The following is a 20,484-nucleotide window of genomic DNA, read 5'->3' as shown; positions in this document are numbered from 1 at the left end:
TGACATTGCTGTCTGTGCATGTCGATTTATCTTCATTGACAGTGTGTACACCTTCATGGACATCGGTGGGTTCTTCGGCTCTTTTCACTGAACCTACTCTGTTCAAGACTGTTTTCTTCACTTCAGTACGATGACCTGGTCTCTGACTCACTTATTTGCGCAGCCTCTCTCATACGCTGCATTCTTCTAGTTCAGTACGTGACTGCATTCCTCGAAGTTCTAGGTCTAGGTCAATTACTTTCATTCACTGTCCGTCACATGCCTCAATGGCTTGGTGATACTGTACAGTTTGGTTTAATGACTCACAAATACTATGTTATGTTTGATTAATGACATCCACTATCTAGATAATTGGGTGAGATTACTCGAGAATGGAAAATAATACTGTAAACACATTTTACATTAAAGAAAAATGAATTCTGTTTGAATTTATCATACAAGCATTACGACTGGGATGGCAGACATACCCCATACTTATTGTGTCTGGGATGTGGACCCTTTCCATGGTTTTTTTCAGAGGTAACCACAATGACCCTGACATCCTTACAGACATACTTCTATACCACTGGTTCTCAATCCTGCTCCTGGGGCCCCCCTGCTCCGCACATTTTCCATCTTTCCCTGCTCTACCTACCTGACTGAACTCATCAGTGGCACTTTTGATTCGCTGAGCACACATGATTTAATCAATCAGGTGTGTTTGGAGCAAGGATAGATAGAAGATATGGAGGACAGGGGCATTCCAGGAGTAGGATTGAGAGACACTATACCATCTAACCTCATCTTAACACATAATTCAAATACACCTTCATACAGCAACACAAGAAATAGGCAAACATTTTCTTCTTCCCCTGCTTTATTACCTTAGTTTGTGCTGCATTGCAAAAACTTCCAGTACCGGCAATAATGCTTTTCACCGTTGGTGTTTTCTGCATTAACCTAAGAGCAACATTGCAGCTAACCGGCAATCAAAGAAACCCCCCGACACCCTGCCAAAGGCCTTGTGCTGTGGAAACAAAGGGAGCTGGTGTAGGGGATGTGTCTCATGGTGCCCTAAATCACTGCTGCTTTGTACCCATTTCCCTCCGAATTCTTGCCCACTGGCCCTCTCGGTGACGCGAGGAAAACCCCATGCGCAGCAGCCTCCGTTATGGAGTTTGTAGGTGGCAAGCGTGTGGTTTGAGACGCAGCCAGAGTTTTCACGTGGCCCCAATTCATATGTGTCAGACCTCATAACCTTGAGGTCAGATTTTTCCACATCCATTTCAAGACAACAACCAAGTCAATCGTGCGCTGAAGTTCATGCCTATGAGATGAAGACCGCCTTTTGTTTGTGGTCAGACAGGGTTGGAATCATATGCACGCACAACTAAAGATAGATTCTGTGTTTTAGTACATAAATATGGTTTTTCTTGTGCTCACAGGAGTTTGAAATTTGGCTGCCCCAAATTTATATGTGTAATACTAAATAAAATGTATGTTTTAGTCCATTTTTATAGTGGAAATTGTACAGGATAAATGGGGTAAAGAATTTATGTTTTTTTTTTTATAAAGATAATGTAAATATTTATAGGTTTCATCTGATACTAGTAAAGATTCCACCATTTGGTTGGCATAAAATATAGGTTTCCAAGCCATTCTGGTATTTACATTCACAGAAAGCAGCACTGCCCAGACAGATCCCATTTCTGATTTACTTGTTAAAAATGAGATGCAAGAAAGGACTGCCATGGTATTACTGTTAAGATATAAGGCCTGGCCAAATGTGGTCTTAATAAAGTGATGTCCTATCCACTGTAGCTTTTCAAGTTAGTTATTCAATTGAAATAAAACTTCATATAAAACAAGAGTGAACAAGCACACGTCTATGTGTTTGCAAATCAACGGCTATCATTGCTGTGGTAGCAGCATGTTTTTACAACGCACTATAAGCGTTGTGACCTGTGCACCGTTAGTGGTGTTACGCCAGCTATAGTCAACTTTGTTGTTTGCATACCTAACCAATATCATTGGATGAATGCAAAGATATTGTTGGTTCTGCAGTGACACTCTGCTGGCTATTCACAGTAACACCCAGTTATTATTTTATGCATCTCTCATTTTTAAACCAACAGATAGAAATGATTTTGGCAGGCAGATGCCATAGAGTCTTATACAGCCCCCCCCCCCATGTGTCCAATATGCAAATGTGTTCACATTTAAAAATGCACACGATTTAAACTTGTTCCATTTTTTTTCTGTCATTGTGAATATTCATGAATAAAATGTCTACATGCTGTAGATGTTTACTGGGAGACATCCTAATGTCCTAATTGAGATGGCAAGGCTCATCTCATGTACGGCGTGTTTTGCAGGAGGGCAGCTCTCTGGACAGCGATGAATATGACATGAGTGACTCCACCAGGATGTCAACAGTGAACTCTGACCTGAGCTCCACCGTGGAGGAGAGGATGAGCAGTCCGCAGAACCCGCATGCACAGCCAGACGGTAAGAAAAACGGCTCCTGTCCGCAGCAAACTACACCTGCAGCAGAGGGTGAGTTTATGCACAGCTCTTATCAGTGTTTGCATTTACAGTAGGAGGTGAGTTTACATACAGCTCTTACAGTGTTTGCAATATATGCATTTACAGCAGGAGCCGAGTTCATGTACAGTCCTTATCTTGCACTTACAGCAGGAAGTGAGTTTGCTCACAGCTGTTACCTGCAATCTCTACACTTACAATAGGTGAGTTTGTGTACAGCTCGTGTCTACATTATATGCACTTACAGCAGGAGGTGAGTGTGTATGGTTCTTATCTGCAATATCTACACTCACAGCAGGAGCTGAATTTACACAGAGCTCCTACCTGCAATATCTACACTTACAGTAGGAGGTGAGTTTACGTACAGCTCTTGTCCACATGGCCACACTTCATTATGCAGGGAGTTTATGTGTGGAGTTTATGTGTGGTATCTGCAATATCTGCACTCACAGCAGGAGATTATACAGTTCTTATCTGTACTGACCGTAGAAGTTGACGTACAGCTGTTATCTACAGCATTTTCACTTCAAATAGTGGGTGAGTTTACAAACAGCTCTTATCCGAAATATGTACACTTACAGTAGGAGGTGAGTTTACATACAGCTCTTGTCTGCATTGTCTACACCGTCAGGGCACAGGCACGGACTCAAACGCAGACCAGGCATGCTCAGGTTCCAAGAGGCTTTATTGAAATCGCAGGACAGGTCCATAGTGGCAGAACAGGCAGGGTCAAATACCAGGAAGGCAGTCCGCAGCAGAATAAACAAGGGTCAAAAACAGGAACAGGCTGGGTCAAACTGGGCAGGCAGGGAGAGCAGGCACCCAAGGCAGGGCAGCAGGCAGGGACAAGGTCAGATGTCAGGCAGAAGTCAGCACAGGTTCAACACAACGAGTAATCAGGCAGGTACGCAACAGACAAAGCTGAGACAAGCTGGCAACGAGGCAGAGACAAGCAGGGTATATAAAGGGCTGGGCTAACGAGGAGATGGAATGCAGGTGGGCAGGCAGGCAGGTGGAGGTGATCAGGAAATCAGGTGGGCGGGGACAAGGCGGAGAGCGGGGCAGGGCAGGAACAAATGGGATCTGTAAACAAAAGCACATGGACGACACTGACAGACAGGGAGAAACACAAAAACAACAGCTAGGGGGCCGAAGTACTGACATACACTTACATTAGGAGTTACTGTCGTACTGTCAGTGTAGTTCTTATCTACACTAATAGCAGAATTTTACACACAGCTCTTAACTATAGCATTTGCACTTACAGAGGGTGAGTTTACGCACAGCTCTCATTTATAGTATCTGTACTTGCAGTGGGGATATGTTCAGGAGGTAGAACAGGGCCTATGTGGAGTCTGATACTGTGCCACATAGCCCTGCATATTTGTGTTAGGTGCCGTGAAGATACCAATATGATGCTCTAATGGATCATTAATTGGAACCATGTGAACACTATAATAATTAATATGCAAGGATGTTGTATGTCTAATATACGTAGCTCTCCGATATCAATTATATGTATATATATATAGCTCTCCTGTATGACAACACTGTGAATGCAGTGTTGATACATGTATGATACTCTTAAAATAAGCAGGAAATACACTGTGTGTATTTGAAAATAATTAATGTTGTGTGCTTATATTTTGTCACCGTTTCTGTGTGATGCTTATTTAGGATGCTACCGGCTGTTCTGTGCCTATGTTCTACAAGAACACAAGTTTTTGTTGCGCCTGTGAAACGCATTTAATGTATTTTGCCTTGATGGCCTTGTTAGTCTCTCTGGATTAGCGAGTCTGCCAAATATACAAATAAATAAATAATGCTACCTTCTCGTTGTCTACTAAATGATATTGAACACGACTCCAGTGTGAATCCGCCTCCAGGGTAAGATGTAATGTTCTCTGTTCTGGTAATTAAAAAAAAACTGTTCCTCCAAAATTGGAAGACATGCTCTTCACCAAGACTAACACACATTAAAAAAAAACAACAATGTTGTTGGCCTGATATTTAAACATAGGGAAAACAGCGCCATAAAAAAAGAAAATGATCCATTTCATAATTTGGGGAAAGGTCCTGCAATAATCACATACGACCCAAACAACATATTGGATGTATTAGTGTATTTTTACTTATGCCATTTGAATTCTAATACTGTATATCACCTTCTAATGTATCAGGCGCGAAAAGAAATTTGATTGCTTTTACATATATACATGTACATATACACAATGTAAATGTTGTGCTTTTTCTTCCCTCAAGGTGGGTAATGTAGTTTCGGTATTGCCTGAAACTGAGGAAGGTGAATTACTTTGAATTCAGCAACCACATGTAATTGGCAACATATAATAAGGAAAATCTTTGGATGGACAGTTTTGTCATAGGCTGCAATTCCACCGTTCTGACCATGCCTTTACATTGCTTTTAATAAAACTTGTGTATCCAGGCTATAACAAAACTATACTGAGTTACGTTGTGAAATTATCAGAAGGACGTTTCGAGGCAATCGTCTGAAAACTTAGGAATTAATCGTTGCTTAAAGAAAGGAAAGCGCTACAAATCTGAATAAATACCTGTCAATGGAAAAGAAAAGTTCCTCCGTACTCTCTGGGGAAATCCATTCATGAATGACTGAGGAAAACTTGACTGCAGCAGGTGAGCAATCAGCTGATTCAAACAGTGTAACTTCATGATGCGATCACGGCTACAGATAATTCACACCGAGGTAAATGAACCGCATCTTCAACTAACAGTGAATAATGAGCTGGGAAAATATACTACGGGAAAAGAAAACACCCTTTTGACCTCTTTGGGAAGTGAATGCCTGTCAGACTCCATACCGTGTATCATTTCAAATTGAAACTCGCGTCATTTCTCCCCAATGCTGGTCTTAAAGGAGCAGCACAGCAACTTTGGCCGTTCGCTAACAGCTTGCGTAGCTTGAGGTGTGTAACTGTGTGGTAGTGTGGTGATGCTAGAAGCAGTTCTGTGAGTGCCACGACGCAGGAAATAAGTGGTGCCGAGGGGTAGTATGTCTTCTTCAGCAGCTCCGAGATCATCCTGCCAAACACCAAAGGATGCTTTACTGCATACAGGCATCAATATTCATGATATATTAATATTGTATACGTATTTGCACATTCAAATACAGTTAGGTACGAGGCATGGCATAAATAGTAAGTATTATGACATGCATTTGCGTGATGGTTTTGGGAATGACAGGGCATTGGAAAACGGCAAGACACAAATCACAGGCTTCAGAAATGTGGCTTTCCATTTAGTGGACAGGTGCTTATTGAGCTACAAATGCCTCTTTGCTCATCATTGTCAGTCTTGCTGTTCTCTGTGGCCTGGATACCCAATGCTTCAGACTGGACAAGTTACCATACATTCTAGAGATTCAATATTGTATGTGCAAGTCTGTTTATGCACAAAATATTTATATGTACAAATTGTATTCTGTTCCCAATGATGTATTGAAAACTGGGGAGGAATGCATTGTGTTCTGAAAGTGAGGACTACCTGTATTCCTAACTTTTCTTGTCTTGATTGTTGCAGAACAATTTCACTTAATATTAGGGCACAGCGTTTGTAAGAATTTCCATAATAGGAATCAACTGCATGCAGTGAAAAAAAAAATAACAGTAGGATAGTATCCTTCCTATACTACTACAGTTACATTACATTACATTAGTTATTTAACAGACACTCTTATCCAGAGCGACTTGCATCAATTACAACAGTGAAGGTATACTGCTTGTAAGAATCAAGCCATCCACTTGTAAGAATCATTCTGAGATCATTCAAATGTAATGCCATACTCAGTTCAGTGCAGTAGCTCATGATGAATGGCTAATAAACACAGTGCGTTCAAAATGTCAGTACAGTTAATCTGGTAACTTGTGTGAATTATCACAGACACTGCTACCTAGCGTGTAGGGGATTCTGAGATGAAAGTGTGGCAGACAGCAGTGTGGCATATGGACAACAGCATGGCATATTGGTAAGGAGCAGGGCTTGTAACCAAAAGTTTGCTGATTTAATTCCCCACTAGGACACTGCTGTTGTGCCCTTGGCGGAGTTATTTAACCCAGATTTGCTTCAGTAAATATCCGGATATGTAAATGGATAAATTTGTCACCAACTGTATGTAACTCTGGATAAGAGTGTCTGCTGAATAGCATAATGTAAGCATAATTAAAGAAAGCTGTGTTGTTTAACTAACTGCACCCTCTGGATGTGTTGTACAATGCATTCACGCAGGAACACACGTTCCATATCTCTAGCTTTTGCCTTGTTGGTTAGTGTTTTCCAATAGATAGAAGATAAACTGCAGTTGTGTATGTCTCTGTCTGGATGGGAGCACAGCTGGAAATGCAGACAGAAATAGTGCAAAAGAACACATAAAGTCTTAAATATGATATAAACACCAAGAGTTTGGAAAGCTACATGGATATATCAACAACCTGAATCAAGTTGTAAACCAGAGCCAAGGTTAATGTTCGCTTTTTTGAATCTTAGTTTGGAATCTTTGGAATCTTTGTGTTGAAATCGCTAATTGATTGGTGCTCTCTCGACTAAAAAACTGGTCATGAAAGTCTCTTCAAAATGGATTGTGAACACACTAAAGTGGACAATTAGTACATTGATTGATGTATCAGTTTAATTATAACTCAAGTTGCCCTTTACCCCATAGAATCTAAATCAATTAACAAAAATGTTTCAAGAATTGCTTTTAGACTTTTTGTTGCTTTACAAATCATATAAAAACCATACTTTTATACTACTGTTAATATAGGTGGACATTTTTTATGTTAAAGTACACCATTACACAAGGTTAGTGAGCCTGCATGTTGCCACTGATTCCCAATTTCTCTGTATCCATATAAAAAACATATTTCAACAGTTTGTGGGTTACTGGGGAAATCAGTTCCCCATCTAATAAGATTCTTTAGGGAGCACAGGCATTAATTCCCTGTGTTATTGCAGGGATAATGAACATGAATCTAGATCACTGCACTGCACAACAGGCTTGTGACCCACAAAATATTTATGGTACATTGTAGAAACATTGTCATATCCGATATTGTTTAAAGCAGCAGCACAATTCAGAGCGCCAAGATCCAAATATTGGCTAGATCCATTTGTCTCTGCATTTGTAAATATCTGTCTTGTACAAAGCACGGGCATTTCACAGACACTCACTGAGATGAGAAAGCAAAGGGATTTGACTTGATGAGTGAGAATTTGTCAGGACTGAACTAGGAGCAGGTCATCTGCAGCCTGCCCATTTCAACCTGCTTTGAAAATGCCTCTTCATGGAGGACACGCAGTTCAAACATCCCCGTAACCACAGCCCGGAGAATCTGAGTGAGTGTTTTTTCCCCCGACGGGCCTTGATTGTCTGTGTCTAATTTCTGCTCCGTCCCAGCCTCCAGCTCCCACTGCACCCTCCCCTTTGGATCCCTTGTCCTGGGTGAGACTGATGCTGGCGGCCTGCCTGTCAAGAGTGTATTAATCCCAATTGGACGGAGAGAGAGAGAGAAAGAGAGAGAGAGAAATCGCCATGGAGACAGGAGCAAAGCACTTAGTCCCAGGGATTCCACTGCAGGGCGCAGTAGCAGAGCTCGCAGAGGTATCACAAGCCTCATCACAATTCAGAATTTTGCTAAGCCCTTGCATAAGGAATTATAAGCTGTTTCTGTACACATTCTTCAGGGAGCATTAACAGTATCCCCCCAGCATAGAGGATGTGCTGCATAATGTGTTGGTGTCAATGAGGGCTTGATGAGATCCTTGGCAATTCAGTAAAATAGGCATGCTCTTCCAATAAACATGCTCCGAAACCGCAAATTGATGTGTATATAATTTACTTTAAGAGAAAGAGAAAACAGTCGACGTGCAGTTGCCATGGAACATAAGAATCGTTTCCACTCCAAGGAGATGTGTAAAAAAGCTTATTACTGAGCTGGAGGCTTATCCTGTACTGGATGGCTGATCTTGTATAAATCGTCGTTTGCAGTCAAAAGAAGAGGAAAAAGAGCTTGGAGTGCTGAAAATAATTATAAGAATGTTTGAGGACTAAAGGGTTTGCAGTTGCGGCTTTATGAGGTTGGAGGAGAGGTGGGTGGGTGGGTTTTGGGGGGGGGGGGGGGTGCGTTGAAGGGGAAAAAGGGAGTCGCCATAATTGCACGCAGTGAGAATGCAGACGGCCCCATTAGTTATCACCGTGATAGTCAACCCTCGTGCCTGATCAGCCACATCCCTCCGGCAAAAATACAACACTCTTGTCCGTCTCCAAACTTGTCAGATAATGTAATCATAGAAGAAAGAGCCCGTCACCCGCAGGAAGGCCGGGACATGCATCTGTGTCCTTTTTCTTTTCCTTTTTTTTTTTGTGGCTCATCTCAGTAGTGCCTCCACCAGAATGGGCTCTGTTTCCATGGCAACCTCATCCCTGCTTCATATAGGGAAGATTAGCTCTCACTGTGCAACAGGGAGAATTTAAAGAACCCAGGCTAATCCCTGAGTGCACCGTGAGAGAAAGGTTGGACCCTGCCCGAGGGATGCAGGAGCAGCATCGGATAGAAATGGCCTGCCACAGACAGTGGTATTTAAGTTGAACAGAGGAATTCACAAGTGTCAGCTCCCCCCCCCCAGAATGGAATACCGAACAGGCTTCTGGCCCTCTCACATATATATTTTCTCCATTCCTTTCAGAGGGAATCACAGAGCCCTGTCCCATCCCAGCGGTTTCAATAAGACCAACAGCTATGAAAGGCAATGTGTGATTCTGTGATTTACCTTCATCCTGTACTGTAATCCCAGTGACTCTGTATGGGCCTCTGAAGCTTAGTGATGCTTGCTCGTTTTTTGCAGTGTTACACATTTTGGTTTTTTAGAACAAAATGGAAAATGTGTTTTGTTTACATATGTATTGGTGCCAATAGAAATTTTAGAGTTAGAATTGAGTTATTAGTCTTTGTTGAAAATTCAGCAGAGAATGTGTTTCACTTTATAAAATAAAATACAAGACCATTCAAGGTACTGGTAAGTAAGAACTCTATATGAATCCTGCCCTGCTATTCCCCCACAATGAGTCCTGCAGTACATAAACTAAAACTATACAGCTAAGTGTTCCTTAAATGTGGAAAACCACTTCTGCTTTTTTGTTGGACTCCTTCATTTTAAGATCCTCCAACTTGCAATAATAATGACAGAAATAACTGAAATTTTTCTAGGAGCATAACCAACTAGAATGATGGGCTATCCTAAATGTAGCACAAGTTAGTCAGTTATTCAGTAATTCAGAGATTTTTTCTTAATTCTTAAATTAAGTGAGCAATACAATTTGAATTTCTCAAAGAAGTAAAACACTGCCCTGCAGCTTGGCATTTTTTTCAGCAGTGGTAACGAGAAATAGAAGGTCACAAAGAAAGCAATTTTCCTGAAATGTAGAATTTCCTCAGTCAAAGAATATCAGTCCTGGCCAGGTCAACTTTTTCACTGAAGCAAAACAACACAAATTGCTTGTGAATATACCTATTCAAATCCTCAGAAATTAAGTGGTGACAACACCTAAATAATATACAAAGACTGGAAATGCATTCAGGATTTGGGCATTCTCCTATATGTCTTACAGCTAAGCCAGTACAGTCTGAACATGGTATTATTTAATGTGAGAGGTGTGATTACACCAGGACTGTCCTTTTTGAAGTGGCTAATTAGATTATATAGTAAACTGCATTTAAGACTCGTGGTTGAAGATACAATTGTATAGACTTTGCTGCATAAGAAAAATCAGGATACTGTGAGACATTTGCTGAGAAATGATGTCCTCTAAAGTAAGATCCTCAAAGAGATCCTCTAAAAGAGGAAACCTGGACAGAGAGGAAGAACACAAGTCATGATACTACATCAGAAGCATGTGCATGATCTACTACTTTCTGTAAGGACAGAATGAGCTACAATCCAGATTAGAAACTTCAGCAAAAAGGTACTGTACAGAGCAGAAAGAACAAGTAGAAAACTTTGCAGAAAAGAACTGGCCATTTGGAAAGTTAGAACTCAGCAGGTACAATTGTATGTGGTGCTGGAGCAGGAAACACTGCTTTTCATCAGTGGAATAAAAAACTGAGACTGTGAGACTTAATGAGATTGAAGAACAAACATGTCACACCGAAAAAGCTGCTTACCTACCCTCAATACGACGAGTCATTATTCAACGGCAAGTTGGGCTGGGACATGAAAACAAAACTTGTAAACTGGGGCAGAACAACATGTGCTACATCATGTACCGTTGTCTTTTGAGTTAAACTGCTGGATTGTTGTGATATCCTTCTCTTGACAACATATCTTTAGTTAGCAGAGAACTGATTCGATCACTATGATTTAGAGTCTAATATCCAACGGGGAGAGTTTTTTTTTTTTTGTTAAATTACGAATAAAATTGAGTCCAAGAACATATATGAATCAACTATTTGTCAGAGTTAAGGATAGAGAACCCCTAGAGGAATAACCTAGTCTTTCTCTTCCTAGTTCTACATAGTTTGAGCCAATGCTAAACAATGCGACACCGCTAAATAACGGCACTGATTGTTAAACAGAGAAGGAAACATTACCATATCCAACAAGCGGAGCATTCTTGGTAGTTGGGATGAATCTACTAACACTCTGTAGCAGGGTTGGGTACCAACAACAGTTGTAACTGGGGCACATTAAAACAATACTGTTAGAGTGTTAGGTAAGTATTCCAAGATCACCACAGAGGAAAAAAAAAACACAAAATGGCTTAAATATAACAGTAAAACCTGTAAAATCCCTATATTTGGATCTCATTATAACAAAGTTGGAAGAGAGACAAAAATGAACTGTTGACATAATTCTGCATTTGGTCTTTTCTGGATCCTACCACAGCGCTTAGCGATGGCTCCGAGCTCTGTATGCAACAATAGACAGTAAGATAAGACGACCGGATTGGCGGTTTCAGACTTTGTGCAGTAAGGGAGCCAGCAAAATCTTCAAGATGTATGGAATTTGGACAGCAACAATTCACCACCAAGATCTGAATATGATTAGCTACCATTTGTGGAGGGGGACTTGTGGGAAAGCTCCATAATGACTCTTCCTGCAGCACTGAAATGGCGAAGAGTTGCTGTGAGTGGACTGGACGTCTGTGTGCAAACCTTTAATAGGAGATTGGATTTGAGGAGTATTATCTAATTCCATTAAATTACTTGAATCCCTAATTTAGCTGTTGGAAAGCAAAGAGGGACAGGAGGTTTTCTAATCAGATTTGTAATTTGGGAGGCAGCTCAAAATTGCATCTTCAGCAGTCACTAACTGTATCACTAAGTATATTCAGCCAAGACTCAGAAAAGCACTGGTTTCAGTCATCATAAATGTTGACGGTGATGTCTGTGGAAGTGTGTTTTTGTTTGATTTCTAGTATGTAGTGTGAAGTATGTACATTAGCAAATTCCATAGTGTACACATAGTTGTAATAGATAAAATCCCATATAAAAGGAGAAATGTGCTGAGACCCAGGTACCAAATGTGGAGGTTTTGTTAAAGTTAAAGACTCTGTACTGAAGAGAATAGCCAGGGTAGAGACCTCTTATAGAAGGTGGTGTTTTTCAGTTGCCTGAAGAATATCATTTTCATAACCTGCTAAATTGCTGCATGAAAATAGCCTCAAGAATATCAAAAAAATATTTCATGATGGGTATTTAAAATTCTAGGATTGTTCAAAGGACAACAAACATGGCAAACTAGTGAACTCAAACAGGAATACCAGACTCACCCAGACAGTAGGCCTAGTAACTACAGTGATATTCAGGCCATAGTTTGAGAACAACAAGCTGACTCATGTTGAGTATATATTTAGGATTATGATGGGCAGGTGTTAAACGAGTGGATAATGAAGATGGTTTCTGAGTCAAGATTTAAAGTTCAAGAGTGTCTGCTTCACTTACAGTATGGAGGGGAGGCGTTTAAAGGCTTTATGGGCCTTGTAGCTAAAAGCTCTGCCACCAGCTGTGGCTTTATGACACTTGGAGTCCACTGATATACCCAGCATCCTGCCATGACAGGAGCCTGTTTCAATGACACCCGAATATGATGATGATAGCTCATTCCATGCTTTATATGTAAGTATTAAGATTTTTGCATGGAACTTAACAGGGACTAAATGAATAAAAGCAAGGATGGGTGTGGTCTGTTTTGATGTCTTATTCATCGTTTCAGCATTCTGAACTAATTAAAACAGGGACAGGATATAGTTTGTACTGCATGTTTGTAAAGCGTTGTACTAGTCTAGCCATGAGTAAACAAAAGCATAAAAGAGCTTTTCTGAATCTTTGAGAGACCGATAACATCTTAATTTGGCAAGGTTTCGGAGCTGGAAGAAAGCAGTCCTTGTCATGCTTTTTAAATGGTGCTCAAGGGAGAAATTTGGGTCTTTTATTACAGTGAGATTTCTAATCTCTAATTGTGGGACAACTGAGAGTTTGTTGATATTGAGCATAAAGTCTGTCATATTTTCACAAAGCTGACTTGGGCTATTTTGTATTGATGCGTATGAAATTAGTTTTCTAAATTTTCGACTGTGTGCAGAATCTTATCACTCCTCATGCCAGTCAGGTATGGACAATGGAGTTTTTTTGACATGTTTATCAAACAGGAAGTGCATTTGGGTGCATGGATTCAAGGTTAATGGGAGAGAAATGTATGTGATGCTTTCTACATGGAAAAAGTGCTTCCCCTATCTTCCTATAGAGAGATGCATTGATACTATTTAGACTGCCCAGTGGATATTTGCTGTGAAGGCTTACAGTAGCACATAAAAAATGGTATTTCTAACTCTCAAAATTTACTGTACAGTGATCTACTAATCATTTGATCATTTGATGGAAACAATGAAAAGTTACTTTCTTAAATTTAACCTGTAATTTCAAGACAATGAATTGATCCATACTATTGTTGTGGCCAGATGTTTTTTCTGTCTTTCTGTGCCATGACAAAAATAAAAAAGCACTTGATATCTGTTGCAGATGACTCACTAGCAGATCGGGTCAACGGCAACGACAGCGTGACTTATGGCCAGGCAACAGCAGGGGTTAACCACAGTCAAGAAGCCCCGAGTGCCATCGCTAACTGCAAAGCAACTCTGGAGCAGCACGAGCAGCCTTCGAACCCCCATGACTGCCCCCTGGTGGCTGCAGGCCCCACAGAGAACCACACCACCGACGGCAGGAGCAAGTACAAGATCATCGCGTTCCAGGACACAAAGGCGGAGCCTAGAGAGAATGGCAGTAAGGTAAGCGGGGGCAATTTGCTGATTTAGTATAGCTCATTGAGGTAATGGCCCTTCTGTTGATGCTGATCTCCTGGAGGTTTTTTTTTGTTTGTTTTTTTTTGTTTTTTTTGAAAAAAGAAAACTAGATGAATCGTTGAGAACACAAGAATGAAATAAACATGTAATCATATTAATTCAAATAAACACAAAATGCAGGATTTCAATTGAATTAAAAATTGAACTGACCTGAACTGAATTAAAAGGTTTGAAAATTGGCCCCTGAAGCCAGTTGGCTAATATCTCCAATGCCAGAGACCTTACTTTTCTCAGCCATTAATCTGGAGATGCCTGTTTGCAGTGTGTACACCATGTGCTCACAAAGGTCACGGCTTTGTGCCCACCATGTGGCCAATGTCATGTACAACACTAGCAGCTTTTACAGCAATGCCCCATCTTTTAACTGGGTGGGATGTGTTCAAGATTACATACACTATAAATTCTTTTAATCAACCAAGCAACCCAATCAAAGTAGCTGCATGTGTACAATAATTGTCAATTCCCTTCATTCATTAAAGATTCACCTGCCACAGTTATGATTATTATGCCAGACTTATTGGTTGAAAGCTGGAAAACCCAGAACAGGCATAAATGATTCCAGCATATTGCTTTAAATGTTTCAAGATAGATTAAAAAAACATGTTGAAACACAGCATTAACAGCATGTTCTCTTGGGTATGGACATTTCATTGATTTCCAACTGCATATGAATATGGTAATTAATTTTTCTGATCTGTGTCTGGTTTATGATAGCAGTTACCTTATGAAAGGCTAATGATGGGATAGATGTTAGTTAAGATGTCTCATAATACCACTCCTATCAACATTCATCTTACTGTTATCATAATGGACATCTTTCCTACTTGGTTACAATAACTGGGCATATACAGCACATTGTCACCCTAATGTTTAGAAAATTGCAGCATTAGAATCTTATATATACTGCTCCGAGGAGCATTGTGTTGGGATTTGACTGACATGATATGATAATTAGTCATGAAGAGTTTGCAGAACCCAGTGAAGGATCTTGATTATATCATGTCAGTTAGAATTTAAAAATGTATTTGCGTTTCACATCAGATCAAATGCATCTTCCCCAGAGTACATCAGCATGTACAGTATTTACTTTTATAATGATAAAATTTGAGTGTGAGTGTGTGTGTGAAGGCAGGAAGGGTTTACTGTGCATAAAGTGAATTTCACAGCAAAAGGTAAATTATAAAAGAAACAAACATTGTTTATGAATATGGCACGTATGAGTTCTGTAAGTTAATTCACCCTCAGGGATTGTATTGAGGTCATTTTTGACAAATGTTAGTTTTTCAAGGAAAATCAGCAGGGATAAAAAGCAGGTATTTATATCCTTGCCTCCATCTTTTGGAGATAGGAAGCATGACAGAACAAGTAACTCTAAGCAACTAACCAACCAGGCTTGCACTGTAACTGTAGTGACCACAATTCATATCTACCAAACGATAAGATCCATTTACACCACTAAATTTGCACTTAGAGTTGAAGGCATTGTAATTTTACGAGATCTGCATATAAGATCTGTATATGTATACATATGAGTGTCTGCATCTGTATCTGGTGCATATATTGAGGACTCAGAAATGTTCAAACAGAAGCCTCAGGTTCTTGACTAACAGTGGGGTGCCCTGAGACCGGTGGTTGGAGTCCCACAAGGGGACTCCTCAGCTCAGCACTTCGCATTCTAGAGGCATAGGAAATTTCCATCCGTCTTCCCCGACAGGGTTGCAGCCTTCAGAAGGGATTTTAAAGAAGAAATATATTTTTCAGAGGAAAATATCACTTTTAATGACTGCTGCCATGTTGTAGTGCGAACAGGGAAGAGAAGGACGGTGGAGGGAAAGGACAGTGGTAGCCCTAGGCAATGAATTTTTGGGTGATGTGTCTACGATACACACACACTTTGCATTTGTGTAATGCTATTAAAGAGCACTGCTTCTCACTTACCTATCACACATCCAGCTAATGCCATAAAGCAGCTTCTAGGTTTTTTGGAAGCGTGATTTAAAATTTTAATTGGGATTCATTTGAATGTTTGTTAAGCCAGGAGGCCCCTACTTCAAAGTTAATAGACCTTATGATTTCTCTGCCTGTTAGACTATTGGACTAGGGATGTAGGAATGTGAAATAAATTTTGCAGATGCCTGGTGTTAGTTTAATTGTTCACACTATTTGCAGTCATTGTATGAGTTACTGCCTCTACTGCATGTTCTTCAAATTCAAAGGGGAGCAGAGTAGAGCCTGAACTGAACTTTATACACTGCATTGATATTTTCCCTTCATGTTGTAATTTTTGGTGAATTATTGCATTGGTAACAACAGCCAATAAAATGCTGCATGTCAAACCCCATTTATGACACAACATGTTTGATGAAAGCTATTAGTCACAATGTCCAATGACATTTCGAGTCAATGATGTGCACTTTTCTGAATCAGATTCTCTTCTTGGTGTAAAGAGGATTACGTGGAAATACCTGTTTGCAGATCATGCAGAACCTGAAGATAGATGATAAACTAGTGCTGACAAACAAAATGAATGGACATCAATAGACAATATTAGAATCAGACTGGACAAGACACATGTTTTGCAAAATTGTTTGTTTGCTTATTAGCAAGCTAACCCAACTTTTGCGATGTGCAGTCTAAGCTGAACACAGGTAAGACTGAAGAAGGTGGTTCTGAACAAATCAGCAATTCTGTGATTCTGGAATAAGACATATAGATTGCATATAGACTGTCTGACTAATAGCTGGTCAAAGTCTGCAGACTAGGATGAATCAATGACTATATTGTGCCATCAATGCCCTTATAATATGCTACTCAAAGCAACTATAGCTAGCTTTTTAATTATGTATATTATTTTCAAATTTGCAAAATGAGTTATCATTGAACACAGCTGTTTGGCAGGAAAGACACCTTCCTCACACAAGATAATATTCTATTCTACTTCTTTCAACATAGCAAGTTTTCAGTGAGCTCTCACCTAAAATTAATCATAACTCAGTAACCATTGCTTCTACAGAGAAAAGGCTGTTTCCTCTCCTTGAACTTTAAACATGATCAAATATTAAATTTGACACACAAGGTATGCTTTGATTTTTGACCCCATATTATGGAGTGGATGCCATATCATTGTGTTTAGTCTGGCTTCAGATAATAAACTCATTAGCAAAATTAGCAGCAAATGTAATACAAGTGATGCCAAAAACAGTGGCAGGACACAGTAAGAGATGTTAAAGCAGTGATGTTGTGCCTCACACAAGCTGGGGGTTGCATGTGCAGGCATTACAACACAGGAGTAGGTGGAGGGAAGGCTGTTAGTATTGCATGGCCAGGACACTGTTACGGTTGCTATATGTGAACAGTCATGAAATCCGCTTGTAGATATAGCAAATCTTGTGGGGTGTGTAGAGATACATATGGAGCCCCACTGACAGTCCACATTGTTACAAGGTAAATGGGTTGAAATATTGTTGAATAGTAACCTGAATATACAGGTAAGAAACTGAAGAAGAATCTGAATTTTACTGCATGCAGATGTGTAAGAGAACTTCATATGTAAATCGGTAGCCATTATTATAATGAAGAAATTCAGTTTATGTTCCAATTAATTGAGATCAGTTTTTAATCAAGATGACATATCATTAGAAAAACCCACAGTGTGTCCTTAGATACTTAAACTACAGTGCTAAAAATGGATGTTTAGCCAATTTCACAAATTAAACACAAATTCTTGTTTCTATGGCAACTATAGTTAGCAAGTTATAAAAATGGATACACTCTCATGAGAGTGTGTCATGTTGTCTTAAGTATCAACTTAGTAAAAAGAGAGAGAGAGAAAAAAAAACTTTTATAAATGGTGGTACTGAAGGCCGTTGACCACATTGACATAAATGTGAAAATATATTTGGAATATATTAGCCATATTACTTCCAGTAGCTTGAATTATTTAACAATTAACTTGCTTCTTTCAGTCTCTTGGAGATTGCTTTTAAATGACATTTGTCATTTTTACTTTGAAGATAATCAGTACCGTTTTACCATAAAAGAAAACATTGTGAGGTCATATGACTAATTTTAAGAGCTTAAAGAGCTAATTTTAAGTTTCGTAATGAGGAATACTACAGTGAATTGAAGACAGGAAAAAAAACAAGAAAATAAAAGAGCAGATAAAGTTTTAATTTTGGGGTTTGCAGCTAAATTTGTATACCAGATGTTCTCTTTGCTCCTTTTGGAAAGAATGCTAGAAAGCTAAGAGCCAGTGTCAAAACACTAGAGTTCACAACAAGGGAATTGACTGCTAGTCAGCTGCCTCCTGTTAATGAGTTAGTCTCCCATGGAATTTAGGAGATCCTGTACCTCTGGTGTACAAAAGTTTTTGTATGTGATAATATGCATTAACAGGTACTAAAAGGTGTGTTATTAACGGTCGTTGTACAGGAATTTCAAAGGGAAAACGAAACATGATAGATAATTTGGTAATCAAGAGCGTAACAGTGGTTTTAAAATGTGACTTTTTTCATCTTTAAACAGACCGGTGGTATGTCCACATTTGGTATTGCTCTATTTGCTTTAATCTTCTCTAATGAATGTTACTGTTTTTAGGAAGGGTCCCTCCATAATTAGTTTGATATTTTGCTGTATATGAGGTCTTGGGACAGTTGCGGGCTGGTGATAATATTGTTGGTTGGTTATGTTATACAGCTAGTTAGCTGTAGCTAGCTTGCATGCTTTCAACACAAAGATCTTTCTTCTTTGATTTACCATTCCTATTCACTGTAACTTTTTTCAATTTAAATCTGCAATTGAAGAGGTATCAGATTCACTGATATTTTTTTGTTACTCCCTGTACTTGTACTAACTATAGCTAGATAGCCAGCAGCAAGCGAGGCTGAAAAATAGCTATCTAGCTAAATTTTTTGCCCTCAGTATTGAATGATATCTTCATATTTATCAATATATGAAGATGATCATTTTTTTCAAAAGTGAGTGTACCCCACAGTAGTGAAACGTTCGAGAACTTTTTGAAATTGTATTACGTCCCAGGACACACAATGCACAAATAATCCATAGGGTAAACTGTATATGACAAGAGGAATGACAAAGGGAAAGAGAGAGAACAACCTCTGCCTTAACTAGCCAGGACCTCATTCCATATAGTTACATAACCTCACATATTGCCATAAGTGCTGAAAAAAGGAACAAGGGCAAAAAAAAAAAAAAATAACTAATGCATTGCTCCTCAGTGAGTAAAAATACAGTAGCTCTGACACATACAGTATAACCAGGGAATACTGACTGAAATGCCACTATGACTGTCTCATGGCAGCGCGGCGGTTTTTCAAAGCAGTGTGAACATAGTGGACCAGCCCCGTGTGTTGATTGTGTTGCAGTCTCCCACGCACAGCTACTCCAGCTATGAGTCGGGGAAGAATGAGGGCGGAGGGGAGGAGGCCCTGTCTCTTGCCCGAGCTGCTGATGATGATGATGAGGAGGACCAGGAGGACCAGGACGACTGTGACAAGGGCATGGAGGTGGAAGGGATAGAGGCAGAGCGGCTCAAGGCTTTCAATGTAAGTCAGCTAAGCTACGCCACCATACAGACCGGGAGCAAAAGAACCTGCAACTGCAGCTAAAAGTAATGTAGTTACATGACTGCTTGCTGTTTGACTTAAGGCAGGCAGGACTGGCACTCGTCAAACAGCTTTAGGTGAGCTCATGTACGTAACTTCAAAGGCACCCAGAGCTGTTGAAAAATGAAAAAGTAAAACTACAGGAATGTGTTTGGTTTGGCCACACCATGCAAGTGCTGTGCAAGGGACATTTCCATGTCGACATGCATCCAACTAAAGAATTTCCCCCGGGTTTCATTTTGGAATGCTAACTGAATATGAATGGACTTTCTCAGGAATACGCAGCAGTAATTCGAGATCCAAAGAGAAATATAGGCTGAAGAATAACTGAATTGTAAACTAGCAAAGTGTTTTCAGAGACCATCCCCAGGTGTACAGTAAGTGAGCAGCTGCATGTGTAATATCTGGAAAGATTAACATGAACTAAGCAATGTGCACATTTACCGTTTACTCCACACTTTTATTTTGATGATATAATACCTTCTTATTCTTTCCCTTCTTTTCTTATGATATTTTATAAACTGTTAATTGGCATTTTTAAAAGATAAATGACTAGATTAAATCTAATCATGTTATGACGTAATATCTTTTCACTTATTAACCATCCTTTATGTATAAACTCCATAATCATAGAAATAGATTTTGCTCAGATTACTTTTTAACCTAGATTTGCATTTCTGCACATTGCATTAAGCTAATGCTGTTAAGCTCATTTGTTGTGTACCTCCAAGTTTTGTACAGGTTAATCTTTGCTTTTACCTTATGGCAAGGGTTTTTAACCCTGTCCAGGCTGAAAACCAGTGGTACATTTAGCTGTGAACAATGTGCTCATTAAATTACAATGACTCCATAATTAGTAAAGTGTAATTTCTTTGTTACATCTCAAGTCATTTCAATACTTCCAATGTCTTCATGCCAATATTGTCTGCTGTTTTTTGTTTTTGC

At 39.6% G+C, this 20,484-nt stretch overlaps 1 protein-coding gene across 4 annotated transcripts in view; it reads left to right on the top strand.

Moving 5' to 3' along the window:
* The window catches only part of LOC118771123 (nucleolar protein 4-like), a 48,606-nt gene that overhangs the window by 16,489 nt on the left and 11,633 nt on the right, over positions 1 to 20,484 (top strand). For all 4 annotated transcript variants that reach the window (XM_036519008.1, XM_036519009.1, XM_036519007.1 and 1 more), the window contains 3 exons: positions 2,355 to 2,487; positions 13,575 to 13,840; positions 19,300 to 19,479. In XM_036519008.1, the coding sequence (XP_036374901.1) occupies positions 2,355 to 2,487; positions 13,575 to 13,840; positions 19,300 to 19,479 (579 nt within the window). The remainder of the gene's footprint in view (positions 1 to 2,354; positions 2,488 to 13,574; positions 13,841 to 19,299; positions 19,480 to 20,484) is intronic.

Source organism: Megalops cyprinoides, chromosome 24, assembly GCF_013368585.1.
Source record: "Megalops cyprinoides isolate fMegCyp1 chromosome 24, fMegCyp1.pri, whole genome shotgun sequence".
Lineage (NCBI taxonomy): Eukaryota > Metazoa > Chordata > Actinopteri > Elopiformes > Megalopidae > Megalops > Megalops cyprinoides.
Note: the sequence above shows the minus strand (reverse complement) of the source record. Positions and strands in the feature narration are given on the sequence as shown.